This window comes from Seriola aureovittata, chromosome 4 (assembly GCF_021018895.1).
Source record: "Seriola aureovittata isolate HTS-2021-v1 ecotype China chromosome 4, ASM2101889v1, whole genome shotgun sequence".
Classification (NCBI taxonomy): Eukaryota; Metazoa; Chordata; class Actinopteri; order Carangiformes; family Carangidae; genus Seriola; species Seriola aureovittata.
This window is the reverse complement of record NC_079367.1, coordinates 16,068,236-16,095,372: the sequence shown is the minus strand read 5'-3', so window position 1 is coordinate 16,095,372 and position 27,137 is coordinate 16,068,236. Positions and strand designations below refer to the sequence as shown.

The 27,137-nt window shown below is 39.1% G+C and overlaps 1 protein-coding gene across 3 annotated transcripts; it reads left to right on the top strand.

Moving 5' to 3' along the window:
* The first annotated feature begins 3,757 nt into the window (after window positions 1-3,757).
* pde9ac (phosphodiesterase 9ac) lies at window positions 3,758-13,966 on the top strand. 3 transcript variants are annotated; one of them, XM_056373218.1, is made up of 20 exons: window positions 3,758-4,031; window positions 4,470-4,632; window positions 6,456-6,526; window positions 7,138-7,215; window positions 7,575-7,618; window positions 7,725-7,779; window positions 8,050-8,120; window positions 8,255-8,342; window positions 8,452-8,533; window positions 8,653-8,727; window positions 8,828-8,914; window positions 9,136-9,240; window positions 9,452-9,534; window positions 9,820-9,976; window positions 10,156-10,269; window positions 10,576-10,680; window positions 10,800-10,928; window positions 11,016-11,111; window positions 12,240-12,316; window positions 13,190-13,966. In XM_056373218.1, exons 2-19 carry the CDS (start codon window positions 4,564-4,566, stop codon window positions 12,282-12,284), a joined length of 1,554 nt encoding a protein of 517 aa, XP_056229193.1. In that variant the 5' UTR covers window positions 3,758-4,031; window positions 4,470-4,563; the 3' UTR covers window positions 12,285-12,316; window positions 13,190-13,966. The 3 variants fall into 3 exon arrangements, with proteins under 3 accessions (XP_056229193.1, XP_056229191.1, XP_056229192.1); XM_056373216.1 differs by having other exon boundaries at window positions 3,760-4,031; window positions 12,234-12,316; XM_056373217.1 differs by lacking the exon at window positions 12,240-12,316 and having other exon boundaries at window positions 3,764-4,031.
* Window positions 13,967-27,137: the final 13,171 nt, after the last annotated feature.

Genomic DNA, 27,137 nt, shown 5'->3' with positions numbered 1-27,137 from the left:
TGTATGTTGTTATCACTTTTCTACATATTTTCTGTATTTTCTATTTGTACCTGAAGTAATATTATATTGTTATCATTGTTATGCACACCATTCAACAAAGTCATGATGCCACAAACCGTCCTTTTACATCTTTTCTTGAATGTGAGTGTAATTCCTGTCCAGCCCATTAGGTGTCACCCACACATTTCCTTTACATATTGTATTTCAATGTACACTTTTCAGAGATAGATTTACTTGCTGTGTAGCTGTTGACATATGACATTTTTGAGTATATTGTGTTATGTTCGATGCTTTTGAAATGCCTCTTACTCTTCAATTACTTGACATTAGAAGGTCAGTGAAGATCAAGCTGCGCTCAAACGACAAAAAAAAAAAAATCCAAATATAGAAAATATGATCAAGCCAAGAGGAGGCTGTTATGTGCACTCAGAGAGTTCTTATTTACAGTCACTTCTGAATTACTACAAGCCATTCATTTCAATTATGGATCCTCCAGATGATTTTCTATCAATAGACTCTTCTTGATTGATTATTGACAAATCGTAACATATGGCAATTGTATTCAGTACAATAGTACAGTAACAATTACTTATGTTGGGTTTATAGCATGCTGTTTTTACCCACTGCACGAAAACACTGACAGAGAACATGGAATAAAAAAGACCAAAAAGATCAAAGATTAAAGGACGTGCTGCGCCGTATTCAGTTGTTCAGTTGAGGTACAAGGTTGTGAGAGAGTGTAATCCATGCAAACGCACACACACAAAGTGGCCTAGTTCACCACTATTATCAGGATAATGTGTTCCCTTCAGACGACCAGCTGGGCATCTTTTGTCATGAAAATCTGCATGATTTTATTAATTGCTTTTATCCTGAAATGTATCTTCCGTTACCGAAGGTGTTATGAGTCTTGTGGTTACATAAGCAAATCAGATCCGCCTGTTTTGATCTGGGCTTTGTGGTCTTTGTTCTATTTGAACCACCATTTATTCCTTGGCACACAGTCTCATGAATACACATACAGCATCATGGATACACATAAGTAAGCAAGTACACAGACATGTGCATAATCACTTGTGGCTTGCAGTAAGTGGAAAATGAAATGTCCTGAGATAATGAGAGCGGGCCTTTCTTATTGAGCTTGGACATTGCTTTTAATCTATTTTGATCTCACATCCTGGCTTTTAGTCTTACAGTCTTTCTCATCATGTTCCACCTCTCCTCCAGCGTGGCAGAGGAGCCCTGGAAGCCCAGGCAGTAATTAGACTCTGGGGATCATCATCACATCAGTGTGCATACGGTATGTGTGTTTGTGTCCGTGTGTCTGCACAGTGTAATGAGTGTGAGGGGAGTAGGTGTCCTATGAGTTGAATAGAGATGATGTATGACGCTCTCAATCTCGAATTAATTACCTCCTCCTCGTGCCTGGTCGAGCATTCTCACTAATGCCCTTGTTCACACCAGCCTGTTGATGTGAGATTCCCAGTAGAGGAGGGTGACTTTATTATTGGAAAGCTCTCATCTTTGCTTTTTTTTTTTTTGTGTGTGTCTGTGACGACCCTCTCCATCTCTGTACCTGTTGCTTCCTGTTTATGCCTGCTTCCTTTGCAGGTACTGGAGGTGGGTGTGGCAAAGGGTTGTCAGTACCTTTGCTCATCAGCAGACGTGGCACGCCTGTGCTTTTAAAACCATGTCGGAGCTCAGTTCTGGTTCTCTCTCCTCCCTGAGGCAGCCGTTTGGTTTGTGTTGTTTCTGTTGCTCCACCGTACAACATTGCCTTCTCACACTTCTTCACTCATGCGCTCACTTGCACTGCTGATCTTATAGATCATACATGCCATTGTTAGTTTAAATTCTTCTCCTAGATTTATTGTCTGTTTTTTTTTTTTTTTTTTTTTACATTTGTTCATTGGCTCGTCTGTGTGCATCTCCCTCTTTTGTCATGGCTGTGCGGCCTGGTTTGTGACATGTCTAAGCCAGGACCTGTCAGTCATCCATAATAGGTAATTCCCTGGTAGAGCTCGGCCTTTTGTGTTAATGTAGGTCAATAAAACAAAGAAGAAGAGAGGAGTTTCTGTAGCCAATGTCCTACTAGATCGTTGTGGCAGATGGAAGTTACTTGACGTCTTCTCTGATCTTTATTGAAAACCCTGTTACATTTTGCCTACATTTTTTCTGATAACATATAACACTGAATATTTCCTTAGTGTTACATGTTATTTACTATATTTATATTTTCAATCTGTCTCGTTACAATTCCACTACTGCTACTTCTGTCTGTACATTTATGTTACAGAGGCAAACAGATATAGATATTATAATATAGATATTTGGCAGATATAGTTACTGGTTACTTTTCAGATTAAAATTTTATAAAAAAATTAAATTAAAAATTCTAAATTAAAAAACTGTATTAAAGATTAAACCAGTGGTTTTCAACGTTTTTTGCTTGTTACACTTTAAAAAAGAAATTGGTGTCTAGTTTAGGGCTCTTCATCATGTTTCAGATGAATTACACCAAAGAGATGTCTCCCAACTATATTTCTAAAATTGTTTTATTTGATTAACTGTTCAAGCCCTAAAAAGGTGAAATATTACAATATTTTCCAAAACAATTTAATATGTAAGAAATAATCAAACATCAGCAGTTAAAACTAGCTCCACCTCAACCAGCTGCAGCAGTAAAACGCTTCTTACACAGCGATGCTTCAGTATTAATGATTTAATATTGTAAATATAATAATATATCCATAACAGGGACCATTTTTCTGCAAATTAAATACTTTTTCTGTAGAACTAGTACAAGACTTTCAACAGTAAAAAGTATTGGTACTTTTAGTAAAGTAAAGGATCTGAGTGCGTATTCCATCACTGCTGTTGTGGAAGAGTGACACCTGTTCTATTGCTCTTCCTGAAGTTTCTCCTTTTTTCCCCCTGAAGGATTTTTGTGAAGCTTTTCTTCTCCAAACTGAGGGTCTAAAGACGGAGGTTGCTGTGTGTTGCACACATTGTAAAGCCCAATGAGACAAATTTACGATTTTTGGCTAGAAACATGGAATTGACCTGGTATGAAATACATCTAGACTTTAACTCTTTAACAATGTCTAAAATATATTACTTCATGTTATTAGAATATGTGTTTTGACATATATTTGTTACATAATCGTCCTTGCTCAATTATAAAATTGATGCTAAAATAAAATGCACTCTGAAATCTCCTCAAGAGCTCTGCTGAACCAATCTGACCAAACCATCTGCTAGACCTGTTCTCAATAATGAAGTGGATGAGGGGATTGAGGAGGGTAACACACACACATACACATGCACATACATACATAGAAAACAACCACAAATGCATATCAAATGAACATAACGCACTTCCACATGTACGTACAAATGCAGCACTCATGCAGATTACTGGTTGACAGAAAGAAGAAAGCCACTTGAAATTAGGGCCCCCCTTGGTCAGAAGTGGAGTCTCCCTGATAAGATATAATTTTCCATGTATTGTTGAGTGCTCTAATCAATGTTTTGTTTGTGCACTGTGTGCCTTTTAGGCCAATAGTAATTGCTGTTTTCAACAGAGCACAGATACAATATAAGTCTCTGGCCAGGTTTCAATCAGATAGGTGTTTAGTAAACAAGTTATGTTCAGTGCATGATAAAGCCGTAACACTTGAATGTGTTTGTCCTGCGAGATCAGTCTATGTAGATAAGACGTCTGTGAGCAGCACAGGTAAAAGCCCTGCACCACTTAAGATGTTAGGGTTGCTTTTTTTCCCATAGCAACAGTCCCCTGGCAACCAGTAAGAGTGCCAGTTATATTCGTAGTACTCCATACCCCTCTGGCTCCCTCACACATACCCTTCCTCACTTTCTCTATCACCCACAGCCTCTCTCTCTCTTCCCCATCATTTTCCCTCTGAGTATGTGTGTTTGAGTCTGAGTGAGTCTGCATGTGAGTCAGCTGCATCCTCAGCACCTGGGACGTTACTTCCATTCCTCACAGGGGAAGCTGCATCGCTGACACTGTAAGTTTAACAGATGTGCTGCTGCTTTTCATAGATTCATTTGTGTGATTATTTCTAACTCTACTATATGTATAAAAATGTGTCATTATGTTTTATTGAAAGTGGATCTTTTACTATTTGATTGCATCAGGTAGTTGTGGATTATGGAAAATAAAAAAAACTTCAAATGGCCAGTTTATTTATCATGTTTTATACATGAGTTTGCATTTTCCCTGGTAATATTTCGCATTTTTACCCCTGTTTTCTTTTTTTTTGTTTTTTTTCCACTTTTCGCTAAGCTGGTGCAAAAACATGAGTATTATGTAATTTCATTTTGCCTCATTTGCAGTTGTTTTCTTATTTTCTTATGTCACGTTCTATTTTCCAACATTACACTTAACCGTGTCTGGATGAATGTACTGAAAAAAATGTCTGTTCTCCTCTTATTTGTTTACCTAGCGTTGTTTACCTGGTTGACGGCTCTTCAGGTTTGTCAGTCAGGGCTCCAAGCCAGAATCTCCGCGGGTGTCTAAGAGAGGAGAGGGAGGTCAACATGGGCTCGAGCTCCTCCTCCTATGCCCCCAAAACCATTTACCTGGATGTGGATGGGAAGGTGCAAAAGGTAGGTCCAGTTCCAGCAGAAATGTTTGAATTCTTAGGTCTTTTTTATTGTTTATATTGTTAAAATTATGTTCAACGTGAGATATCTGAAATAGCTAGTTTGACCAAAAAGTTAACCAGTTTTCCAGAAACTGTTTTCGCAATTAAAAGTGCTAGTAAATATGAATTCATTAAGATTTTAATATACAGGAGATATACAGAATATACAATATACACCTTGTAACATCCAGAGTCAATAATGTGGCTATGAATACGTTATCTGTATTCTGTAACACTCATCGTAAAAACAGATAAACAGTACAGATGTTTGAAACACTTTGACTATTTCTTATATTAATCACATCTGTGTTGACACATGGAGTATGTGTCAACTTGTTGATAAAATCACAATTAAAGCTCCTGAAATCCAAGTTACATGGGTTGTTTATGGGCGAAAAAAAAAATCAAAAATATGTTAGAAGTTGTCACTGTTGAAACTCATCCAATAAATGTAAATTCCTTTTTTCTATTTCAAGACATGAATCAAAATTTGATAAAGAGTTGATTAAAAAAAGAAAAGACACCTTGAACTCCTTTAACTATGGCAATTAAATCATTCAATTTGTAATTCACCTTCTTGACGCATAGCAAGTATTTCCCCCTGGAATAAACTCACCTAAGGAGGAGTTAAAATTAGACGCTGATGCAGAGCAGTTTGACTTACAGGTGTTACTGACAGAACCAAACACCTGTTGTTAGCGGCTTTACTAACCGGAATTCATTTCTGCTGTCTCACAGCTCTGGGGCATGAGTGCAATCATGGCTATACATCTATATATTTCCTTCGGCTTATGTTTATGTCTAATCAAGCAACTAATTAGAAATACAGAAAAGAAGAAATGTGGAACACAAATTGAAGTATAACATATCACTTCAGCTTTTTAATCATAATGACAACAGGGCGACAGTTTAGTGATCTTTGCAATAGTCGTGACAAGTGGTTTCAGGCTCGGGTTTTATGTTTCAGCATTCCAGACATACTGAGATACAGATAAATGAAACACTTGTCGATCTGGTGAATGTGGAGTACTTCAAGTAGAGAGCTGGCAATGACACATGTCTGTTCAAGAGCCCCGAGCCCACGGCCTGAGGCTGAATGTTTGTCTGCTACACCTGCTCGCTTTTAGATGTAAGATCACAGTTTTGTTTTTTTTTTTGCCCAGGGTGTATTTGCCCACTCTTTGCTATAAACCCTCCGTAGACAGATTTGTTTTGTACACTGCATACAAGTCGCGCACTGTGCTTGTGAGTCGTGTAAACTGGACTGATTTGTTTTCGCATGACAGGCGTGGATAATGTTGCTATCTTCAAGAGCTCCATGAACTCTCACACTCCAGCTGTCCTTTTCTTTCCCTTGTTGGTCCCTCTGCCGTGTTAACCTTATTCAGCCATAAAAGAAACCAACCCTTACTTTACACCCCCATGTGACTTGGTTGTCTAAAAAACACATGAAATCTGATAACCGTCCTTCCCTGTCAGAACACGGGGACCTTATATCAAAACAGCAGCTGTTTGTGTGCAGGTGTGCCTATGAGACCATATAGACACAGACTGCACTGTGTTGGACTTTTGGGCAACAGAGGAGGTTTTCTCAATAACCATGTGACAAGATAGTGATTAATACCACTACTATGTGATATTATCCCCCCCCCAAAAAAAAACCAAACAATTAATTCAACCTTCATCATTCCCATCACATGTAGCTACAGTATTTAAATCAAAACAAAATGGGAACCATGCTTGCACCTGATTTAATGAATTAAAAGAGCTGCGTGTGTCTCACAGGTGGTGTTCAGTCGGCACTGCAGTCCATGTGACATCAAGGAGCTTCTGTGTTCCTCATCGAACATTCCCAGGTTTGTCTGTGAAGTTTCTCAGTCATCCAGGTCACGCATATCCAAGAAGGGTTGAATTGAGGCCAACCGCTGCACAAAAATATACAACAGAGAAAGACTGGCATGCAGTCATAGTGCACCATGATGGATAGAGATATAAAAACACGTTGAGAAGCTCCACATGGTAAAGCCGAGACTGACAAACAAGGAACACTTGTGAGTAAAAAGTTAAACAGACAAACTCCATTAGTCGTGCACATCAGAGCAGGCGATCATTCATGCAAGATATAGTTGTCAGCCGCTTTTATTGAGAGAGATAAACTTTTTATACGCCGCTCTAGGGCATTTTGATTTAATTATCTCTGGTGACTGCCTTCCTAAAATACAATATGATGCACATTATTACGTGTAGAACAATAAAATAAAAATAAAAAACACATCAATAAGAAGATAATTTCTGTTTCATATATAATATCATATCAAACAAAGTCTTGCTCCATGGAAGAAAAACCCAAATAACTTTATTTTCAAGAACCTTTATCGTTCAAGAAATAGTGTAAAAGGTTAAGACGAGGGATTACAACTCAGGAGATTCTACTTTTCTCACTTTTACTCTCATCTTCTTACGACAGGAACACTGCCATCATGATGGTGGACCCAGAGGGTGCCTTGGTTTCCATAGATCCCACCATGCCCACCAACTCTCCAAGGTAACACACCTGCACTATCATATTGTATTTGTTTAGAAATCATGTCATCTTTTTCCAAATTGCTTTTTTTTTCTTTTTTTTTTTTACAAACAATCAAGTGAGATTGAGATTTCACCATGGAAACAGTAGCCGAAAAAACAGTCTCACCACAAGTCTATTTAGAAGATGTTAAGGAGCTTTCAATCTTATCTACAGATCAGACGCTAAATGGACTGTGTGGTGAGATTGTTTGGTCAACTCTTTATAAGGGTTTGAAAAATTCAAAGGATCTGACTTAGTTAAGAAATATCACTGTAGAAACATTCATACGTTGATGTTGGTAATGAGGAATAATAATTGCACATCTGATTTCCTCACAGCTCTTTGTACAAAGTTGTCCCTCTGTCTACGGGTCAACTTGGAGGTAAGCTGTACCTGTTAGTAAAGTAATAATTAGTTTGAATACCTAATTACTTGATAACGGGAGTGCTGTTCACAATGATTTACCAGGATTGTATTTATGTCTGCAGAGAAGGAGGACATGTTTCAGAACGTGTTATCACAGGTGGCTGAGCAGTTCAGCAGGTAACACCTCTGTTGTTTATGTTATGTTATGGCTGAAGCCTGCCCTCCCCCGCCCTAACACATATTTCACACACATAGCTGGCACTGGTGCATTTCACTGGTAAAAACCTGCCACAACCCATGGAGGCAAGTTGAATTCGACAACAACTTCTTTCAACTTTGAGCTTTATTTTGCAGGTCCCATTCCAGTTTTATTTTGTGATTGTAAGCAGTGAACCGTGTGAAGTAAGCATACATGTCATTCCCTTATGATTTGCTATTCTCTCCCAGAGCCTTTCGCATCAATGAGTTGAAGACTGAGGTCACCAACAGGCTAGCCATGCTGGAGAAGAGAGTGGAATGTGAGTTGTACATTTAAAACGATGTAACTTAAAGGACCTTACAGGAAATCCTATTCTAAAGCACCATAACCAGTGATATGAATGCAAAATGAAATCATTCTGGTGGAAACATATTACGTGTCATTTTGTTTCAGTGGAGGGCTTGAAAGTGGTGGAGATTGAGAAGTGTAAAAACGATCTGAAGAAGCTACGCGATGAGATGACTTCAAGAGGCGGTGGCAGGTGAAACGAAGTTAAACACAAGACCTCTACATTATGTTCAATTACCACATTCATTTCAAATATACTATCAAAATTAAAGTCCCTTAAACCTTTTATCTTCCGAACGCAGAGTAAACTGTCCGTGCAAATACAACTTCTCAGACGACGGGAAGAAGGTCACTCCTAGACGAGATGTCCCCAATTACCCCAAGGTATGTCCCCTTTGACAGATCCTTTCAGATCACTAGTAGACAAAGTGAACTTCTGATTATCTAAAGCTTCTTTTGATGTTCTGATGATTTTTTTTTAATTTCTTATCTGGCATATACAGTACACATTGTCTCAGGAGACTGTTGAGGCGCTGAAGAAGCCAACATTTGATGTCTGGCACTGGGAACACAATGAGGTTTGTGGATATCGCCACTCAACTCCATCAGCCGTTTCCATAGCTGTGTTCTCCAAGGCACTGATATCTGACTTTCTTTTTTCTTTCTTTGTTGTTGCAGATGCTGAGCTGTCTCGAGTACATGTACCATGACTTGGGGCTAGTGAAGGAATTCAACATGAACCCCATCACACTCAAACGCTGGCTGGTAAAGTTAGAACAATAAAGGACACATTATACACCATAATGCACATGGTCCAGATTTAAAGACAGAGCTTTTCAATAAAAAGCAGCAGTGTTGCTGAGAGGAGTATCAGTGTTCTGACATAGATTACAAAATGATTATCAAAGGTTACGATGGTTAGAAACGCTTTTGATTTAATATTCAGCAGCGAACGCACACTGATTGAATAAATCTCTGTCTTCTAGTTGGCCATTCAGGAGAACTACCGTAACAACCCCTTCCACAACTTCCGTCACTGCTTCTGCGTTAGCCAGATGATGTATGGCATGATTCACCTCTGCAACCTACAGGTAAACTGCGTGTTTGTCAGTACGGTGTATGTTCATGCGTGTCGAGGATATTATTCAAGTGAGCAGAAGTTAAAGAAGTTCTGAATGTCTGAACTGAATTTCTTACAAGTCGTTTTTTTTTTTTTTTTGTGCTCAAATGCTCACTAATGAACTCCCAGGATGAACATTTTTGCATTTTCTGATTATACTCTTCCTTTGCACCGTTGTCCAGGAGAAGTTGACTCTCACAGATATGGGCATTTTAATGACAGCTGCAGTGTGTCATGACCTGGACCACCCCGGCTACAACAACACGTAAGACTCACTATCCTATCTGTAGGGGTGTTGACAGATAGACCAGTGCAGATGCCCATTGACCCCTCACCATGTTTTGACATCCTCCCCACAACACTGTTGTCAATGAACTGTGAAACTAGCTCAGCATGGAGAGAGTTCTGGTATGAAAACACCCTGATTCAGATATCATGTTGTTCTTGGTTGGAGATTCGGGCAGGCGAGGCAAGGACCTCTCTTATCAGGGAAACTTCATGCGGAAAATACCATCAATCCATCATTCATCATCTGTCATCCATCTATCAGGTACCAAATCAATGCCCGCACAGAGCTGGCAGTGCGCTACAATGACATATCTCCGCTGGAGAACCATCACTGTGCTGTGGCCTTCCAGATCCTTTCTCTTCCTGAGTGCAATATCTTTGCAAATGTGGATCCTGAGGCATTCAAACAGATCCGACAGGTGAAATGTGCAGTTAATGCCCTAATTACTGAGCAGCGTAGCGCTTGAGTAAAGACAGAGGTATCCTTAGGGATCTCTTCATGACAATCAATCTGAAGACTATTGTGATTTCATGAATAAAAATGTACACATATGTTGTGCAAACCTCTCATACAAAGCTTTGATGTTACATTTTTCAGGCTATTATCACCCTCATTCTGGCCACCGACATGGCCAGACACGGGGAGATACTCGACTCCTTCAAGCAAAAAGTGGACAACTTTGACTTCACCAATGAAGAGCATGTGACATGTGTATGTACACATTACATGTCTTACAAGATCACATTGCATCTCCACCTGACATCAGCTGTTTACTTGTCTGTACATACAAGATCTGACCTTAAAACAAGCTGGCCTTTATTTGTTGTGTGAGCTGTAATCAACTGGAATAGGATACTGGATAGTAAACTGGATAGTATTAGTGTAACTGGGAAAGTGTCAAAGAAATACAGTAGATGCTGTATGACAGACCTACTACACTATTCACCACAATAATGAATAGGCTTCTTTGTCCTCAGCTTGTGTATGTATTGTACATGTATATGTTTGTGTTTTCAGCTGAAGATGGTTTTGATCAAGTGCTGTGATATTTCCAACGAGGTTAGGCCAACTGAGGTCGCTGAGCCATGGGTGGACTGTCTATTGGAAGAGTACTTCATGCAGGTGACCCCCAACCAAAGCCTTCACTTTTACCCCTATATACGAGATCTAATGTCGTCAGCTTGAAGAAAGGGCTCAGCACGCTGGATCAAATGACAATATTTCCACTTCCCGCTTTCCAGAGTGACAGGGAGAAGTCTGAGGGTCTCCCAGTGGCTCCCTTCATGGACAGAGACAAAGTCACCAAACCCACTGCTCAAATTGGATTCATCAAGTTTGTTCTCATCCCAATGTTTGAAACTGTCATGAAGGTAGAAGTGTTTTATGGATTTGTGCTTATTTCAGCAAACTGTCATTGATTAACAGGTAATGTTCATACTGTGATGTTTTCCCAACAGCTTTTCCCTCAGATTGAGGAGATCATGGTTCAACCTTTGAGAGACTCTCGTGACCACTACGAGGAGCTGAAACAGATTGACGATGCCATGACAGAGGTAGAACCTATTCTTTCTTTCTTTCTTTCTTTCTTTCTTTCTTTCTTTCTTTCTATCTATCTATCTATCTATCTATCTATCTATCTATCTATCTATCTATCTATCTATCTATCTATCTATCTATCTATCTATCTATCTATCTATCTATCTATTTATCTATCTATCTATCTATCTATCTATCTGTGGGTGGGGTGGCTACAGCACACAGCCAGTTAGCTTAGCTTAGCATAAAGACTGGAGAGAGGGGGAAACAGCTAGCCAGGCTTTGTCAAAAGGTAACAAAATCATTGTCATTAATTAACATTTGTTTGTTCACATGTAATCTGTACAAAAAACAAAATTTAGAAACTACAGTTTGGTTTTTTGGGGGGGGGGTTGTGCCCGACTATTCGTTGGCTCCAGCCATTTGCAGGCTAGTCAGGTAAATACAGTTTTATTCATTTTCTATGCTTGGACCCTTGAAGCAACTAGCCAAGACTCCATGGAATTACTGGTCCCAGCCAAGAAATAGTCCTGTAGATAGCCCCCCTGTAAAACTACATGTTAATATCAGTGACTTTGCTTTAAGCTTGTGCTTTTGAATTTTGAAATGTAATGCTATAAGCACCATAAACAATGAAGGAAGTAGGTTTTGAATGGAATTCTTCCTTTTTGGATCTGGTAAAATGATCACAATGTCAGAATATTATTGTCATTATGATATTTTTTGTGTCAATCATACAGCAAAAAAGAGTGAATGTCATATTTTGACCTCAGGGGATGTAGTGAAAAAGGCTGGGAATAAGAGTGGTTTGAGTCTGCACACACGTGCATCAAACAAAGATAGAAAGGACTCTTCATTACTGTCGCAAACATGCCTGACCTGTGAAAACATTTAAAGGGAGACCAGAATGTAAGGGGTTAAAACAATGGTGGCAATACATGCTTCCTGCAGTGAGAAGAAGGTAAACAAATCCAAGTTAACTCACACACTGTCATTTAAGCTTTTTACTTGGAGTGTTCTGCAATTTGTTTCACATGGGTGGGGTCACACACACACACAAACACACACACGCACAAACACACACACATGGACACATCAAACCACTTGCTAACATAAAGGTGTGTCTTTTGTTCAATGAGGCACAGAAGAAAAAAACTGAAAATATGTCATTAGGCGGGAAGAAGAAGTAAGCTCTGCAGTGAGTGAGTGCAGTGGTATCTGTGTAAGTAAAAGTAACTGACTCCTTAGTTGTGCTTTTTTTCTTTTCTTCTTTTTAGTGTTAGTGACACGAGTGCTCTCTGTCTCTGCCTCTCTCTGGCCTCTCCACAGCAACTCTCCTCTGCGCTGAACTCTTTTTACCAAAAGTCAGACCTTTAGGAATGTGCAGCACTTTCATTACTTTGGATTCTCTTTATATCAGTAAGCTCACAAAAAGGAAAACCAACGGGGTGATCCCGTTTACCGGCTCACGCAAAATTGGTTCAGAAAGTCTTGGCAAGTAGGTATCTCCTGTTTGTATAGAAGATCAATGGCCTGCAAAGAAAAGTAAAGAAAGACAGAAGAAATAAATAAAGAAATCTCGTGAAAATTATTAAAGTTAATGTTCAAAAAGTTCAGTTTTCAATTAAAAGATACTCTGGCTCCTTTTGATTACTGCAATCTCATGTCAGAATATGACACAAAGTGGTGAAAATGTTGCTCATTTGTTTCCCTCTTAAACACCATGTTTCCTTTTTGTTTTTTTACAGTGGCAAGATACAACACTTTCTGCTCATGAATTGAAACTATAACCTGGTTTCTGTCATTTTACATTGAACTTTTCCACAGAAGTAAAATTAAGTCACCACTAGAGTCAGAGTAAGTCTTGACTTTCCACAGAGGGAGGTCAATCCTCACTCACAGCTCTATGGCGACTTCAATCAAAGACCTTTTTTTTATTATTTTTTTTTATTCTATGAACACTAAGGTGGATGGTTTGTGCTGATCTAGGCACAACTCTCTGTCAATGACCTTGTTCTTTCAAACTAGATTTAGTTTCAGCTTTCGTCCTTCAGCTGTGTCTCTCTGCCTGACTCCAGCTCTTATTTTATTGCAGGGGTCTTCTTTTGTGTTCAGATTCAGCAAAGACTTTAAAAAAACATGAGTGAAGCCTCGGTGAAGACGTTCTGCGCTGCGCCCTGAAGACGACAGATGGAGCAGGAGGGAGAGAGTAAAGAGACAGACTGCTTGGCTACATACTGAACTAAACTTAGGCATTAAGGTGGCATATCTTGAACTTTGACTTAGACTTTTGCACTGGATGTAACAGAGAGGGACCTGCTGACCTCTCTGCATATTTATGGTGTTTATGTTGTTCTCTATTTTTTATTTTTATTTTAATGTAATAGCACCTCAAGAGTTTGAAGGATCAGTTTCTCAAAAAAAAAAAAAAAAAACAACTTAAAACCTTATTTTGAGATTGATTACTGTGCATTTAAAAAAAAATATACAATGGCTGCAGAATTGGCCTCATGGACCGAAGGTTCAGGAAAATGTTTTCACCAAACAATAAATGATGATATCCTTTTCCACTAGACAAACAAAATGCACCAAAGTGGGATGTTTTCACCTCAGTGTAGCAATAAAATTGTGATTGACATGGTGCACTCTGTGTTTTCCAAAAAATAATGCAGCTTTGCACCTTTACTTTTTTTTTTTTTTTTTGTTCACGCACAATGAGCAGTTAATTGATCACAGTTCTAGATGTATTCTCTTTACGTTCAACAGTTTTAATAAAATAAAGCCACATAGGGGCTCATATTGTTCAAGGTGTTACACAATTTGTCCTGTAAAAAAGTTTTCATCTCACAATACATGTAAACTGTGCTTTCTATGTCTGTTCCTCTGTCACACCCTCTGAGTCCTTATATATAAAGGTTAGACAACGCACATGCCAGAGTGTCGTCTATCTCAAAAAAGGATAACTGCGTGTCCACATTGAGTCGAGTCACATTGTGTAATACAATACAAATTATAATACAAATACTAAAACATATTAGCATAAAAGTATCTCTGTGTGACATTAATCATGAAAGTTCCTTCCTGACCAGAAAAAAGTAGTTTGACAAAACAATCCCATCCAGCTTTTTCTGGAGCTTTCAGCAGTATTACACAGTCTTCATCGGCAGTTTGTTCAGGTATAGTGGAGGTGGATCTGTTTCCATGCAAACCCAGACGCTGTTACACTTTCGTTCACAGCATTTTCAGGACTTTGCAGCCGCTTTGAAACACAAAGGAAAGTAAGCAAACTGCTGATGAAGACCATGTGATGTAGTTAAAAGATCCAGAAAAAGTAAAAGTACAGACACCATAACACCACAGCAAGAGCCAATTTAGTTCACTGTGGTAACATTTCAAATACAATTATTGGTTTCAGTTCATTATGACATATTGTTCCAGCTATTATGAAGCCAAATATGTAAATGCAAGCATCACCTGTTCACACTAAATCAGCTTCCTCTCTGACTCAGTGCAGAACAATCTGCCCACCCACTGCTGTGCATTTGAATGTTTAAAACATGAAAACAATACTTTAATTTTAAGGAAGTTAATGTGTCATGTCAATTGAAGATGTGTTTGTATGGGTAAATTGGATGTCATATCAACACCACGTCAGGACGTATTTCTGTGTCACATAACAGTCAACCTTCTTCTCTGGTTTGACAAAACAGACTGATGTTTTCTCTGCCCATCGTCCTGATTGAAATATATTTTATTGCTCCATTTTGGACTTGAGGGCTAGGATGCAGTCAACATGTGTTGAAATATGAGTGGTTATCTAGTTATGTATCTCCCAAAGGTGCCACTTATCTCAGCCTGCACCACGCCCCTTTATCTCTCTATAGCTTCCCTTTGAGCCATATCAGATCTGGGTGGTTTTCCTCCAGCTACTCCACAGTGTTTTTATTGCTGTGCTTTTTTTTTTTCAATTACTCCAGAGCAATTATTGCCTCACCTGCTGGCCTCGTCTCACACTCATCAAATACCACCTACAAAGCTCTGAAGAAATCATTTTAATAACACAGAGTAATGTGCACACAGTATGAATTACCAAAGACACTATGAAGACAGAATCTTGGTTTGTTTGTGAATTCAAGAATCGGTTTGGAGAATCGACACAGTTTCTCTCATCTACTTTGTAGCTTCATTTGATGTGTATATATATATATATATATATATATATATATATATATATATATATATATATGCATACTACTGCAATCCTCCTTATAAATTGATGACCTTAAATAAATAATTAAAAAAAAACAACAGTAGACCACATGTTATTGTCACAGCTGAGATAAGAGAAATTGAGTGAACATATGAGTGTGTGTGCTGTTTGAAGAAATGTAATTACCCATCACCTTCCCCACATGGCGTGACAGAGTGTGTTGACATTAAGTGACAGGAATGCTCTGATTAAACAACATGCTCTCTTATCATAAAGCACTCTGTTGCATGGCCACTGATCAAAGCATTGAGTTTCTTACTGACAAGTTGAGAATGTGCTCTACATGTTGTATTATATTTTCTTTTGTCTTACTGTTTGTTAAAATTCTTAATTTGTATCTTCTCTGTAAGTGACTGACGACATGGTTCACTGTGCAGATTTTTCTTCTGAGACCAACACTCATTTCAGTTACAACATCAAGAGATGAACAGCTCAGACTGAGCATCCACCCAGCCTGCGAACTTGTCATTCAGTAGACTGTTAGATGTTTTCACAAGTCCAACTTTAATTGAAGTAACTGATCTCTAAAACCCTTTAGTCATTCTCTTTGCCTCGAGGCTGGGTGTTACATCATGTTAAACTGCCACAATACTTCACTGGGCCGGTTTGTTAATGAGAAAGAAGTGACTACTGTATCTATTACAAAGACACCTTGATGGTGGTTTAACGAACAAGTGTTTAATTTGGCTTTCACTATATGATACGATGACATGATATCGGACCTTCTGCGTGCAACAGGAGGTGTGGCAGCTTTGCAGTTACACTTGAGCAGGGCCTTGGTACATAATCCCACTGATTTACTGTCAATTTAGTAGCAGTTGCATTTACTTATTAACATGAATGCAAAGATCAATTTTCAGAAATATTTCTCTTTGACTGTGTTTCTTAATTTTAGACAATATAAAGATATACTTGTTTGATTTTGAGAGTAGAAAACTAAATAATATTTTTTTTTTTTTTTGACAACATGTCAACACTGGAATATCTGGCAATTTTCTGGACTTTTGGACTGAAACAAAAAAGTAAATATCATTATGTTATTATATTATTTTGTTATATGTTCACATTGGGTTATTGGCCCGGCCAGTTACTAGTGGCACACCATGCCATCATACTGTAATTACCATTAGCTTATAGGAGAGAAAATGGCTGAGCACTGACAACAACAAACCATCTCCCAAAGAAAATATGTTCTTTGATGTTCCTGAGAGATTTGCTGGGTACAGGAGTCCTCCGGTGATTTATTATCTCATAAGATTAGGAGACTCAGAAGAATATATTTAAAAGACTTTGCTAAGCTCCACCAGTTGTTTTCACAGGCTGAGTAATACTCCTCATGATGAAAGGCCACCATGTGCAGGAGATTTATGTAATTATACTATTTTACAAATTATTTTCCGACACATTAATTTATTGATAGTAGAAAACATATCCAGTCCTGGTGATGATTAGCACAGTTTTTTCCGCCCATTCATCTCAGTGTCCCCAGGTCAGATCCACGGGGTCTTTCTTTGACCCTACCACAGAGGGGCGACAAAGCAGGAAATGTTCAAATCCTAAACATACCTGTGTTTTTTTTCCTACACTTTGCTTTACAGTGAAATCTGATTTGCATTATGTGTGTTCAATTCAATGAATTATTAACAATGAAATGCTTTGCTAACCCATGCAACCTTGTTAGAGGTTAAAGTTATGAGACTTGTCAGATGAACAAGATCTATATATGAACTGTGCAGGTAACTCCCACAGCTTTCAACTGTGCTCCAAATCACAGATGACAGATCTTCACTGGTGGTCTGACAAATCCTAATGCTGGAAGAGACAGAAGGGTAATTTGATCCATCTTAAGTCTTTATATCTAGTTTTATCGCCTCATATCAGGTGAACAGCATGTGAAAAAGACCTATACAGGAATGCTGATCCAAAGTGATAAAAAATATTCAGTCTGCAAAGCAGCACAGAGGAGAGAGAAAGTTGTGTCTGCAATGTTACTGCCCTGTAAATGTTTGTGCTGTGCTATGAGCCTGTTTTGACTTGACAACTGTCATGTTACAGTAATGGGAACATGGACAGAGCTTCAAGCAAACCTCTTGTTTATTCTGTCATTCGAAAGGCATCTTGGAACCGTCTCTGAAAAGCTCTTTCCTGTGTGTTCTGCAGAATTCTCATTAAAAGATACAGATTTACAGTCGCAGTTAGGACCTTTGACCATAACTAAGAAATATATCTTTCTCTCTTTCCTCTTTTCTTCAAATTTTTTCTCTTCACTTCTGTCCCAGGCCAGATTGCACTGTGGAGAATTCTCCCCAGCATGAGCTCTTCCAGGGGTTAAGGTAAAAAGGGCAGTGTGTGTGTGTGTGTGTGTGTGTGTGTGTGTGTGTGTGTGTGTGTGTGTGTGTGTGTGTGTGTGTGTGTGTTTGTGTGTGTGTTGTCAACAGGCTTTCCAAAATTGAAGTCTTGCAGCAGGAAGCCGTGGATGATCCATGGCCTAGTTTCAGGGTAAAATTCAAAACACATGGAGAAGAATAAATTCTGTAGTACTACCTGGCTGTTTTATGACCTTACTGTCTATTAATCTGTTCTTCATGTACTTCTAGCTCTTCCAGCAATTTTCTCAGTCATCTGAATGAAATGTGTAAGCTGTAGGATTCTGTGAGTCTATGTAAACCACAGATATGACTGTGGCACCAGTCAGGGGAATGAGTCAGCCCGCACAGGCTTTTTCTCTGCTGACCAGACGACAGCGTGGCCCAGACCTGTTTCATGTGAGCAAACACATCACACAGACAAAGCCATGCTTGTGGGAGGAGACAGTTAAATGATCATGGATGTCCCATTACCCTGACTCCCACATTCACAAGAATGCCCAGTTCCTTGTTTGACCACTGGGCTGTGAGGACACAAGCTAGATTTACTGAAGACAGTTACATCCCTGACAAGAATGGCAAGAGGTCAAAGGTCAGAAGTGAGAGTAAACCTCGAATTCTTGTCCTGCATTCTTGTGTCAGCAGTTAAAGACTCTGTGGAAGAGGAAACAAAGAGTAGTGTCAAATGCTGTAAATCTGGGCACCAAAACAAAATAGTTTTTCATTTCTGTCTCTTAGAGAAAAGCAAATCAGTGCAACTTTAATTTAGCTTCTTGCTCTCTCCTCCCTCAAAATCCACTTCTTAATGTCTTAGGTCTAATCAACAGAATAACTCGATCCAACAACTCACAAGACTGTTTAACAGCTACTCTTTTTTACAAGGCAGGAAGACCTCACACACTCCGCCACGAGGCTCTGAGACACCTGCACAACATCCTGATAAAAACAGGTCTTAAACTTAATGTTTGCATGAAGTGCTGTCATCAGAAAATAACTCATTTAAGTGTAGCCTTCCTGCTTGTTAAGAATTTAGCAAAACTACTGCAATGCTTTAATTTTTGAAGATAATTTTGGTGTTTGGTTTGTACGATGGAACTGGTCTCATTCTTCAAAGGTGTCATTGCAGATAAACATTGATTAAAATCACTGTTTAGCACCACAATTTATATTATACATCCATTTTATATACCTCATAAAAACATTTATTGGATTTTTAATGTCTCCTGACTTCTTCTACAGATGTGTGATACTACCCTCTTCATTCAGGGTGTATTACGTCACCCTCATGCTCATCAAAACGTTGTTCTTCAGCTATCTTCGCTACTGGAGGTCAAAACCTCCACAACGTAGCTGTAATTTGACTGAGGCATTATTTTATACAATGCATTTTGCATCTTTGTCCAGATTGTGTCATGAACAGTTTGTTCAGTGACTACATCATCCATTATGACATATCAACATCAGTCCATTCATTTTGTTCTCTTTGACGTCACATCGGTTTAACTATCAAAGTCAACACTGGCTTAAAGTAAATATGGAAAGATCTGATTTCCAAAGACTGGTGGATATAGAGGCTATCTCAGCTCAATGTACCAGCATCTTTTAGTTAGTATTGTTACTTTCTCAGCTGCCTCATGCTGGCTAGACTCCCACATCAAGAACAGAGGTACTTCTGGTGATACATGTTATCAGATAATAGTTTTACCTAAACCTGCATGCTCTGTTCATCATTGCTCTTGTTTTGTACAGTGTTGTTTTTGGTTGGCATTATGCTCTAGATAAACTATATATATATATATATATATATATATATATATATATATGTACTTTAAAATGTTTCTTTAGAAAAGTAGATTGGATTGAATTGGATTGGATTGGACAGATTGAAGATCAGATTTAAAGCAAACATCAGAAGCACTGAAACAACAACAACTGGGACATTGAAAGATATTTGCCTTCCACAGGCTGTCCAAGGCTGTTGTGAAACACTGGGACACATTTTGTTCCATTTAAACTCTGTCCAACAAAACAGTGCACAACCTTGCAGTCACAGTCCCTGCGGTTACTCCTTCATATTTAAACATCTTGTATGTGTTGAAACAGGAGCAATTATTTTATACGTACATTTACAGTGTTACGTTACTTTACTTTAATTAAACTCTGCACACATAAAAACAACGGCTTGGAGTCATAAAACACAGGCTTAATGTTTTTCCTCATTTACAATTTACAGTAATCCAAAAACAGACATTTTACTGTTTTTTTCTGCTTTTCTCGGGAAAAGCAGTTACATTAATAGTGCTCCCAGTCAAGCAGAGCACCAGGGAACCACCAATGAATGATGTGGATTCGAAAACAACATCACACTAATATAATAGCCTATATATATTATTATAGGTAATTACAAATATTAATACTCTCACGGAGCTCTGTTTGGACAGAATACATGTTTTTGTTTACCTAATTCTTTTGTTCCACACATATTTACTCAGTATGTCAAGAGAGAAGCAGTGAGCCCAGTCTGGCAGCTGACAGTTGGAAATGCTAATCCCAGCGCATAAAAAGAGGCCTGACAGTTCGCAGAGGGTTGTTTACAGCGTGATAATCTGGAGCAGGCATCTTGATTGTGTGTTGGCAGAACATCAGCAGCCATGCTGTGGCTGTGGGGCCACACGGCAATTACACTGGCCTCTTATCTGTATGAATAGCAGGCCTGTTACTGCAGTAAAGCAGGCCTAATGACAGATGGACATATGGAGTAAGGCTACAAAAAAAAAAAAAAAAAATCCACTAGCAGAAAGTACCATAAACTCTTCCCTCTGTAATCTCAGTCTGGGTAAATAGCATTGGGCAGGAGTAGAATCAGGTTAAAGTAAACAGGGTAATGTTTATGCTAATCACTATTAACATAATGATTTTCTGAGTTTTCCATTTTTATAATGGAAAACGGCAGGCAGAATATCCTCTGGTTGTTGAACGGCCTGTAACTTAAAATTATTGCTTCAGAAATGACTATTGGTGGTCATTGCTTTTTGATTGTGTGCAACAACACAAACCTGGAGGAAGTTTACGTAAACTCACAATAGCCAATTTTTTGCCCACTTGGAGGCAGCAGAAAGAAGCTGTAAAAGCAACACTCTATATTATCTCCTATATTGGTTGGTTTGACTCAAAAGCACATATACAGCAAAATTAATTTTCATTTGTGAAGCTGTGGTTAAGGCCACTTGACGAAGTCCAATGTTGACTCTCCATTTAGCTCTGTTTTGGTCTGCCAACTCCAGAGGGAAATATCTGGCTCATTAGCTGCTAAATGCTCCACTACGTCAGCTAGTTGCTAACTTTGTCTGTCCGCCATTTGGTGCTGAGCAGACACTGTACAGTCAGCTTTTTCACTGCTTCACAGCTGTTTCGAAAACAACATTTGCGGGCGGTAAGAATTAACCAAAACAGTAAAGTTGCACTGCAATGCTATGTGGCGCTGAGGGGAACTGCTGGTAGCTAAATCCTCCTTTCAGTTCGCATTATTTTTCTCTCAGTTTATGTTTGAAGACACTTTCAATTCCGTGTCGTGTCATGACACGTCACTCTTTTCTTTAACCTTTTGGATGAACCATTTTCCGTTTCACATCCTTTTCACTGATGACTCCACCGTTGCTGTACACCTTATACCCTTCAGCAGCCTACACATGTAAAGCTGCTTAACCAGGACGCTGTCACAAACAGAGGTCCAAACTATTAACTAATCTTGAAAATATGAACCTATTGTATGCTGTGAAATCTTCTGCCGACCATGTTTTTATTTTGGTGGAAACAACCTTGAGTAAGAAAGTGATACTGGCTCAGTATTCGTGTGATATTGCCATGATAATTGTGCTGGATGTCACACTTCACTGCTGGAAAACTGTGGTATTTCTCAAGGCTGAAGAGCAGCGCTCCTATTAGTGGGCAACGTTCATGCACCGTTTTGAATTTTACTCTGCACTGGGTACAGTGGTTGACACACTCTTCTTCCAAGTAAGTTCTTATCTGACAGAACACACTGTATACGACAGGACACAAACACTGCATGTAGTGTAACAGCGGGTCCATACATACAGTGAACACAGTTGAACACTCACTGCAGAGCATGTGTATAGTAACCACAGCTTTACTCACAGGAAACTGTGCTTAGTGAATCACCTCTGAATGACTCCCAGCAACCTTATTAAAAGCCCTCCCCCCCACCGCGAATTAGCAGTAATTTCTACTTTAACCCCAGCAGGCCAAGAGCTTGATTAATTAAATACCCCGGAGCTCTTCCCTGAATCCTGAACAGATGTTTTTGAGTTATGTGTTTCCTTAGAACCAAGACTTAAATCAGTGGAGATTTCTGGAGATTCTTGGCCAAGCATCATCTACCTTGAGGCTCCACCTTTTATCGCAACTTTAATTTATATCAAGGACTCTGGAAGACAGATGCATTCATGTTTGTGAAAAGGTTTGGCAGAGGTTTGCCTGATGTGTACATGCGAGGACTATGGGATAGATTTCTTCTCTTCTGTAATTACCATGAGTGCATACAGTAGATGCTCAGAGTATACGTATTTTCTAGAAAGAAGGAGACAGGTAGCTCCACCTCAGCTATTAGATCATAACAGCTTTGACCTGCCATAATGGGGAAAGATAAATGATATGTTCCTACGACTGTGTTTAAAGTGGGATTGTCTTTCATCTCCTGCTGGGACTCTGCCAGGAAAGATTCTCACTGTGGGGTTTAATGCTCTGAGCTATGAGCCCAAACATGTTTATTTATTTTAACAATTCAAAAGAACCTTTTTTCCCTTCTGTATCCCTCTTTCTTTCCCTCTCTTTCTCTCTGTCATTAACTTTATGGGAATTTCCATGGAATTCTTTCAGAATGTAAGTGATTGTGTGAGATGGGATACCCATCGTGGGGGTGTGATGCAGGGGTTAAGTGATCCCTCCTCTGTTATTTCCTCATGTTTTTCCTTTGAACCGCGCCCTTGCTTCTGAGTAATTCTAAATAATGTGGAATCATTGAACAGTATCATTTGTGTACTTGAGATTATGTAACATAAAAGATGATCAAACAATAAAATCATCTAATGTCTGTACAAATCCTGTACAGATCCTTTATTAAAGTAAAGGTACCAATACAAAAAAGTCCATAACAAGTAACATAGTCCTGCTTTGAAAATGACGCTCACTGTGTGTAAAAGTCTATTGTTATTAACAAGTTGTACCTAAAGTAACAGAAGAAATGCATCCAACTGGTGAGTGAGTGTTATAGTATTATATAGTATGAGCATATTATTGGATTATTTATACTGATGCATTAATATATCATTAACAAGTATTTAATTGGTCAAGCTGATTGGAACTATTTTATGTACTGGTTGGGAGCTAAATCTATAACATCACCTCATAAGACAAGATGATCATATAAGTAACTAGTAACTAAGGCTGCTAAAAAAACTAAAAAAACAAAAACTGTAGAGTAGAAATATGAAATAATATGAAATGGAAGTAAAGTACGAGTACCTAAAAGTACTTGAGAAAATGTATCTAGTTGCCTTCGAACACTGTCAATCTCTTTACAATCTTGTTTCTTTTTAAAGCTTCTTTTTCTCTTTTCTGTCAATAATTTGTAATACATCCTTTGTAATTTAATAATCTACGTGTGAGTCTTCCAGTAAACTCGTTGTGTACTTGTATTACTGCCAGTATTGTTGTGTTTTTTCTTTTCTTCTTTTTCTCTGTTCTTCTTTCTTCTTCATCTTCACGTAAAGCACACTGGGTTTTCAGTATGAGAGCTTTTGCTTTGCCTCTTTAGTCTCCCCTCCGTCATCCAAACGTCCTCCTCCCTCCTCTCTTTACTCTCTTTTCCTCCATGTGAGCCTGTGTTCCAGAAGGGTTACTGTGGCCCCAGAGCCCCACATGTGTAAGGGGATATCTTCAGTCAGCCTACAGCAGGGAGCTCACCGAGCGGCTGGCTGCCCCCCCCCCCCCCAACACACTGTAGGCAAAACAGTTCAACCGAGGGAAGAAAAGAAGGGGTGCAAAGATATGAAAATACTATCAGAGGACTGGAAAGCAGCTTGATTTCAGCTCCTGCAATCCTTATATAAATACTGTTCACATTCTCAAATAGTGCACACACACACACACACACACACACACACACACATGCACACATATACATACACACATATACACACACACAAACACTTCTGGCATCCGTCTGGAGGAGAGATCAACTACAGATCAATCACAGAGCTCGGCTCTCCCCCCACTGGCTGTCCTCATTCTGCGGCGCTGTAGAGATGAAACATCATTAGCTTGTTGGTGTTGGAGGCTTTCTGATCACCTCTGAATACTTTGTTCAAGCAAACCATTATGGAGGAAAATATTACAGCCATTCAGGGAGTATTAGGGTATTACTCTGGGGCTGCATGTGATGGCGATCAACCCACACTGCAAATATTGTCTTTCTTGATCTGGAGTTTGCAATCCCAACTATAAAAGCAAAGTCTTCCAGATGGGGAATATGCTCTTAATCCATGCTAGTGAGTTTATTTCAAATATGACAAACGTGATGAGATGCAGAAGAGTTGGCCCACTCTTTTGTTCAGTTCACCGGCACAAAAAAAATTGCTGTTTTGGTGAAAAGCTCTATCTGGGTGGCACAAATCCGCCTGTCAAACGCAAACCATTTTGAGCTAAGTTTGCACAAGTCAACGCATACGCGCACACACATAAATGCACGCACACACACACACACACACACACTGGCACACACACATTACACAACTGGAATGCAGTATTAGCACCCTGGCTGTAGTCAAAGCCAAATAGCTCACATATAAGCACAATTGTCCCTCATCAAAGGGTGGAAATACTTCTCATTTCTAACAGTGAAAGTGGAAGTGGTTGTGGGTGCATTTGCAGCATTTGAGGATTATTTCACAACCATTTCGCCCACATAAACACATACATTGTTATCCATAAATAATATTCATAGGTTTAAGAAAAACTTACTGACATGTTGAATTGTAAAAGAAAGGCATGTAAGGCCTATAATACTTTCATATCATTACTCAAGAGTCGGTGCATCTCTTTTAACAAAGGGCGAGATATAAATGGCTTTTCTTATTTCACAGCTAAAGGAGGAGGCCAAGATTACATGTGTTTAGATAAGGAGACTTTCGCAGCTGTGTTGTTCATGAGAGAGTCTACAGGAGACTGACCAGACAAGACTACGGTGTCTATTTCACAGGTTTTGCCTTTAATCCAGAGAATACACCGACCGGTATGTTTGAGCAGTGCAAACCTGGGATGAAGACAGCACATGAGGAAATCAAGTAAACAGTGAAAGGAATATGATGAAATCTAAATTCTATTATATTATTAAGTTACCACTTGATGGTGTGTGAGAATAAAGCAGATTTCATGGAAATATACCCCTCAGGGTGTTTGTATGATTTTCATTTCTGCTTTTTCTCTTCACTGGCCTTTTGTTTTACGGCAGACCAGGGAAGTGAAGCGCTGACGTTGTTGACAGAACACTTCTTGTTGTGTCTGTAATTACTGCAGGACAACGCAATTGCTAGTTAATCATAAATTCCCTCTGTACACTGCAGCGTCACACTGTCTTTCTTTGCTATCTGCCTGTGTCACTGCAGGCAGATAGCCACACAGCGCTACTGCACTTTGGACTGCTGTGTCCATGTGGGTACAGCATGACAATTCAGACTTCAGCTCCGAAATTGTTAATTGCTCCTGATTATAGGAATGGGGGTGGGGTTAGATTTATGTGTTTGCCGACTGTGTAGGAGGTATTAAATAGTTGACTTCACGAGGTTTAGTAAAATATCAGATGGTGACATGCATCCCATGACTTATTCTTCTTTCCAAGTTTGGCCCTGCAGCTATTTAAAATGCTCCAACAAAGATGTAGCCGGAGAATACTTGGAGGACTCAACTCCATCACAAAGAGTTGTGTTTGCCTGACCTACACTCCTCCAGTCTATCAGGGTCCAGGGCCCAGTACGGTTTGCCGGGGCCCAGCTAACAATGTTTGCTCTGCTTTATGGCCTCTCTGTTTGTTTTCCCCTTCACTGAAGCAACCACCTCTTGGTCTCAGCAGCACTCAAGTGCTGCCACATTTGGGGTCACCAGCTTGGCCCACCCAGAATGCAGTGCGTCAAGCAAAAGAGATAACACACAACTGCTCAGGCGGTTAAGTGCAGCAGGGATGTCACCCTCCCTTTTGCCACACACACACACACAAACACACACAAACACACAGTGGTAATCTACCATTTAATGTGGCTCAGAGATCTTCCTACAGATAGGCAGCTTTTCTCTGTTTGGCACCTCTCACCTCAGGCTTGTCAAGTTTTCCCTTGAGGACATCATAAAACTAAATAACATATGTCAGGAGAATAAAGCAGTGACTATATTTTTTCCCTCAGCTGGAGCCTGTGTATCAACCATATGTTGTTTTCAAAGGTGACAATTACCTGATAGATGTATTTCAGAGGGGTGGTATCGCTACTGAACCCAAACAAAAAGTGTCAGAGAGATTCAATAGATACATTACATAAACAAATGAACAACAACAGAACGCTTTCATAAAAGAAAACTGCAAAAAATACATACAGTAAAGATCACATTATACCTGCTTGTAACAGAACAATGACTGATGTTTACTGATGTTTTAAAACTCCTGGTTATTATTGAAGTTACAGGAAAAAAAAATGCAGATTAATAGAACATCCACCTTCATCATTAAGCTGTAGGCAGTGGACTGTAGTGATGATTTTAACAGCAAGCAAGCATTTGTGATCCAAATGTAATAATTTGATATTCCAAGAAGATGTATTAGAAGAATGTACCCAGTCTTATTTTCAGTCAAACAAACTTACAGACATTAAATACATAATTTTAATTATCAAATATATCTTTAAATCATAAGAATTGTAAACTTGAGAAAGTATCTAGTGAAATAAAAATCGTTAAAAAAAATGGTTTTCCAAAAATATAATTGTTTTTTGGGTTTTTTTTGCAACTGTTTGTATTTTGCTTTTGATCACCACCAGCAGGTTATTGTTTGCCCATGCCTTTTATTTATCCCTACATGGCAAGAACAACATCCACAGAGCTATGATTTACAAATCCTACCAACACCTTCGTTATAATTGTTTGGGGGGGGTGGGTTTTATCAGTTCAGCCTACTCGCTGGAGTGCAGGGGATCACATGAGGCCTTTAGGGGGATGGGCAGAGTTTTCAGAGGGTGGTATGGCTTTAAGAGTTTACTACCATCACTGCACTCTCACACACACACACACACACACACACACACACACACACACACACACACACACACACACACACACACACA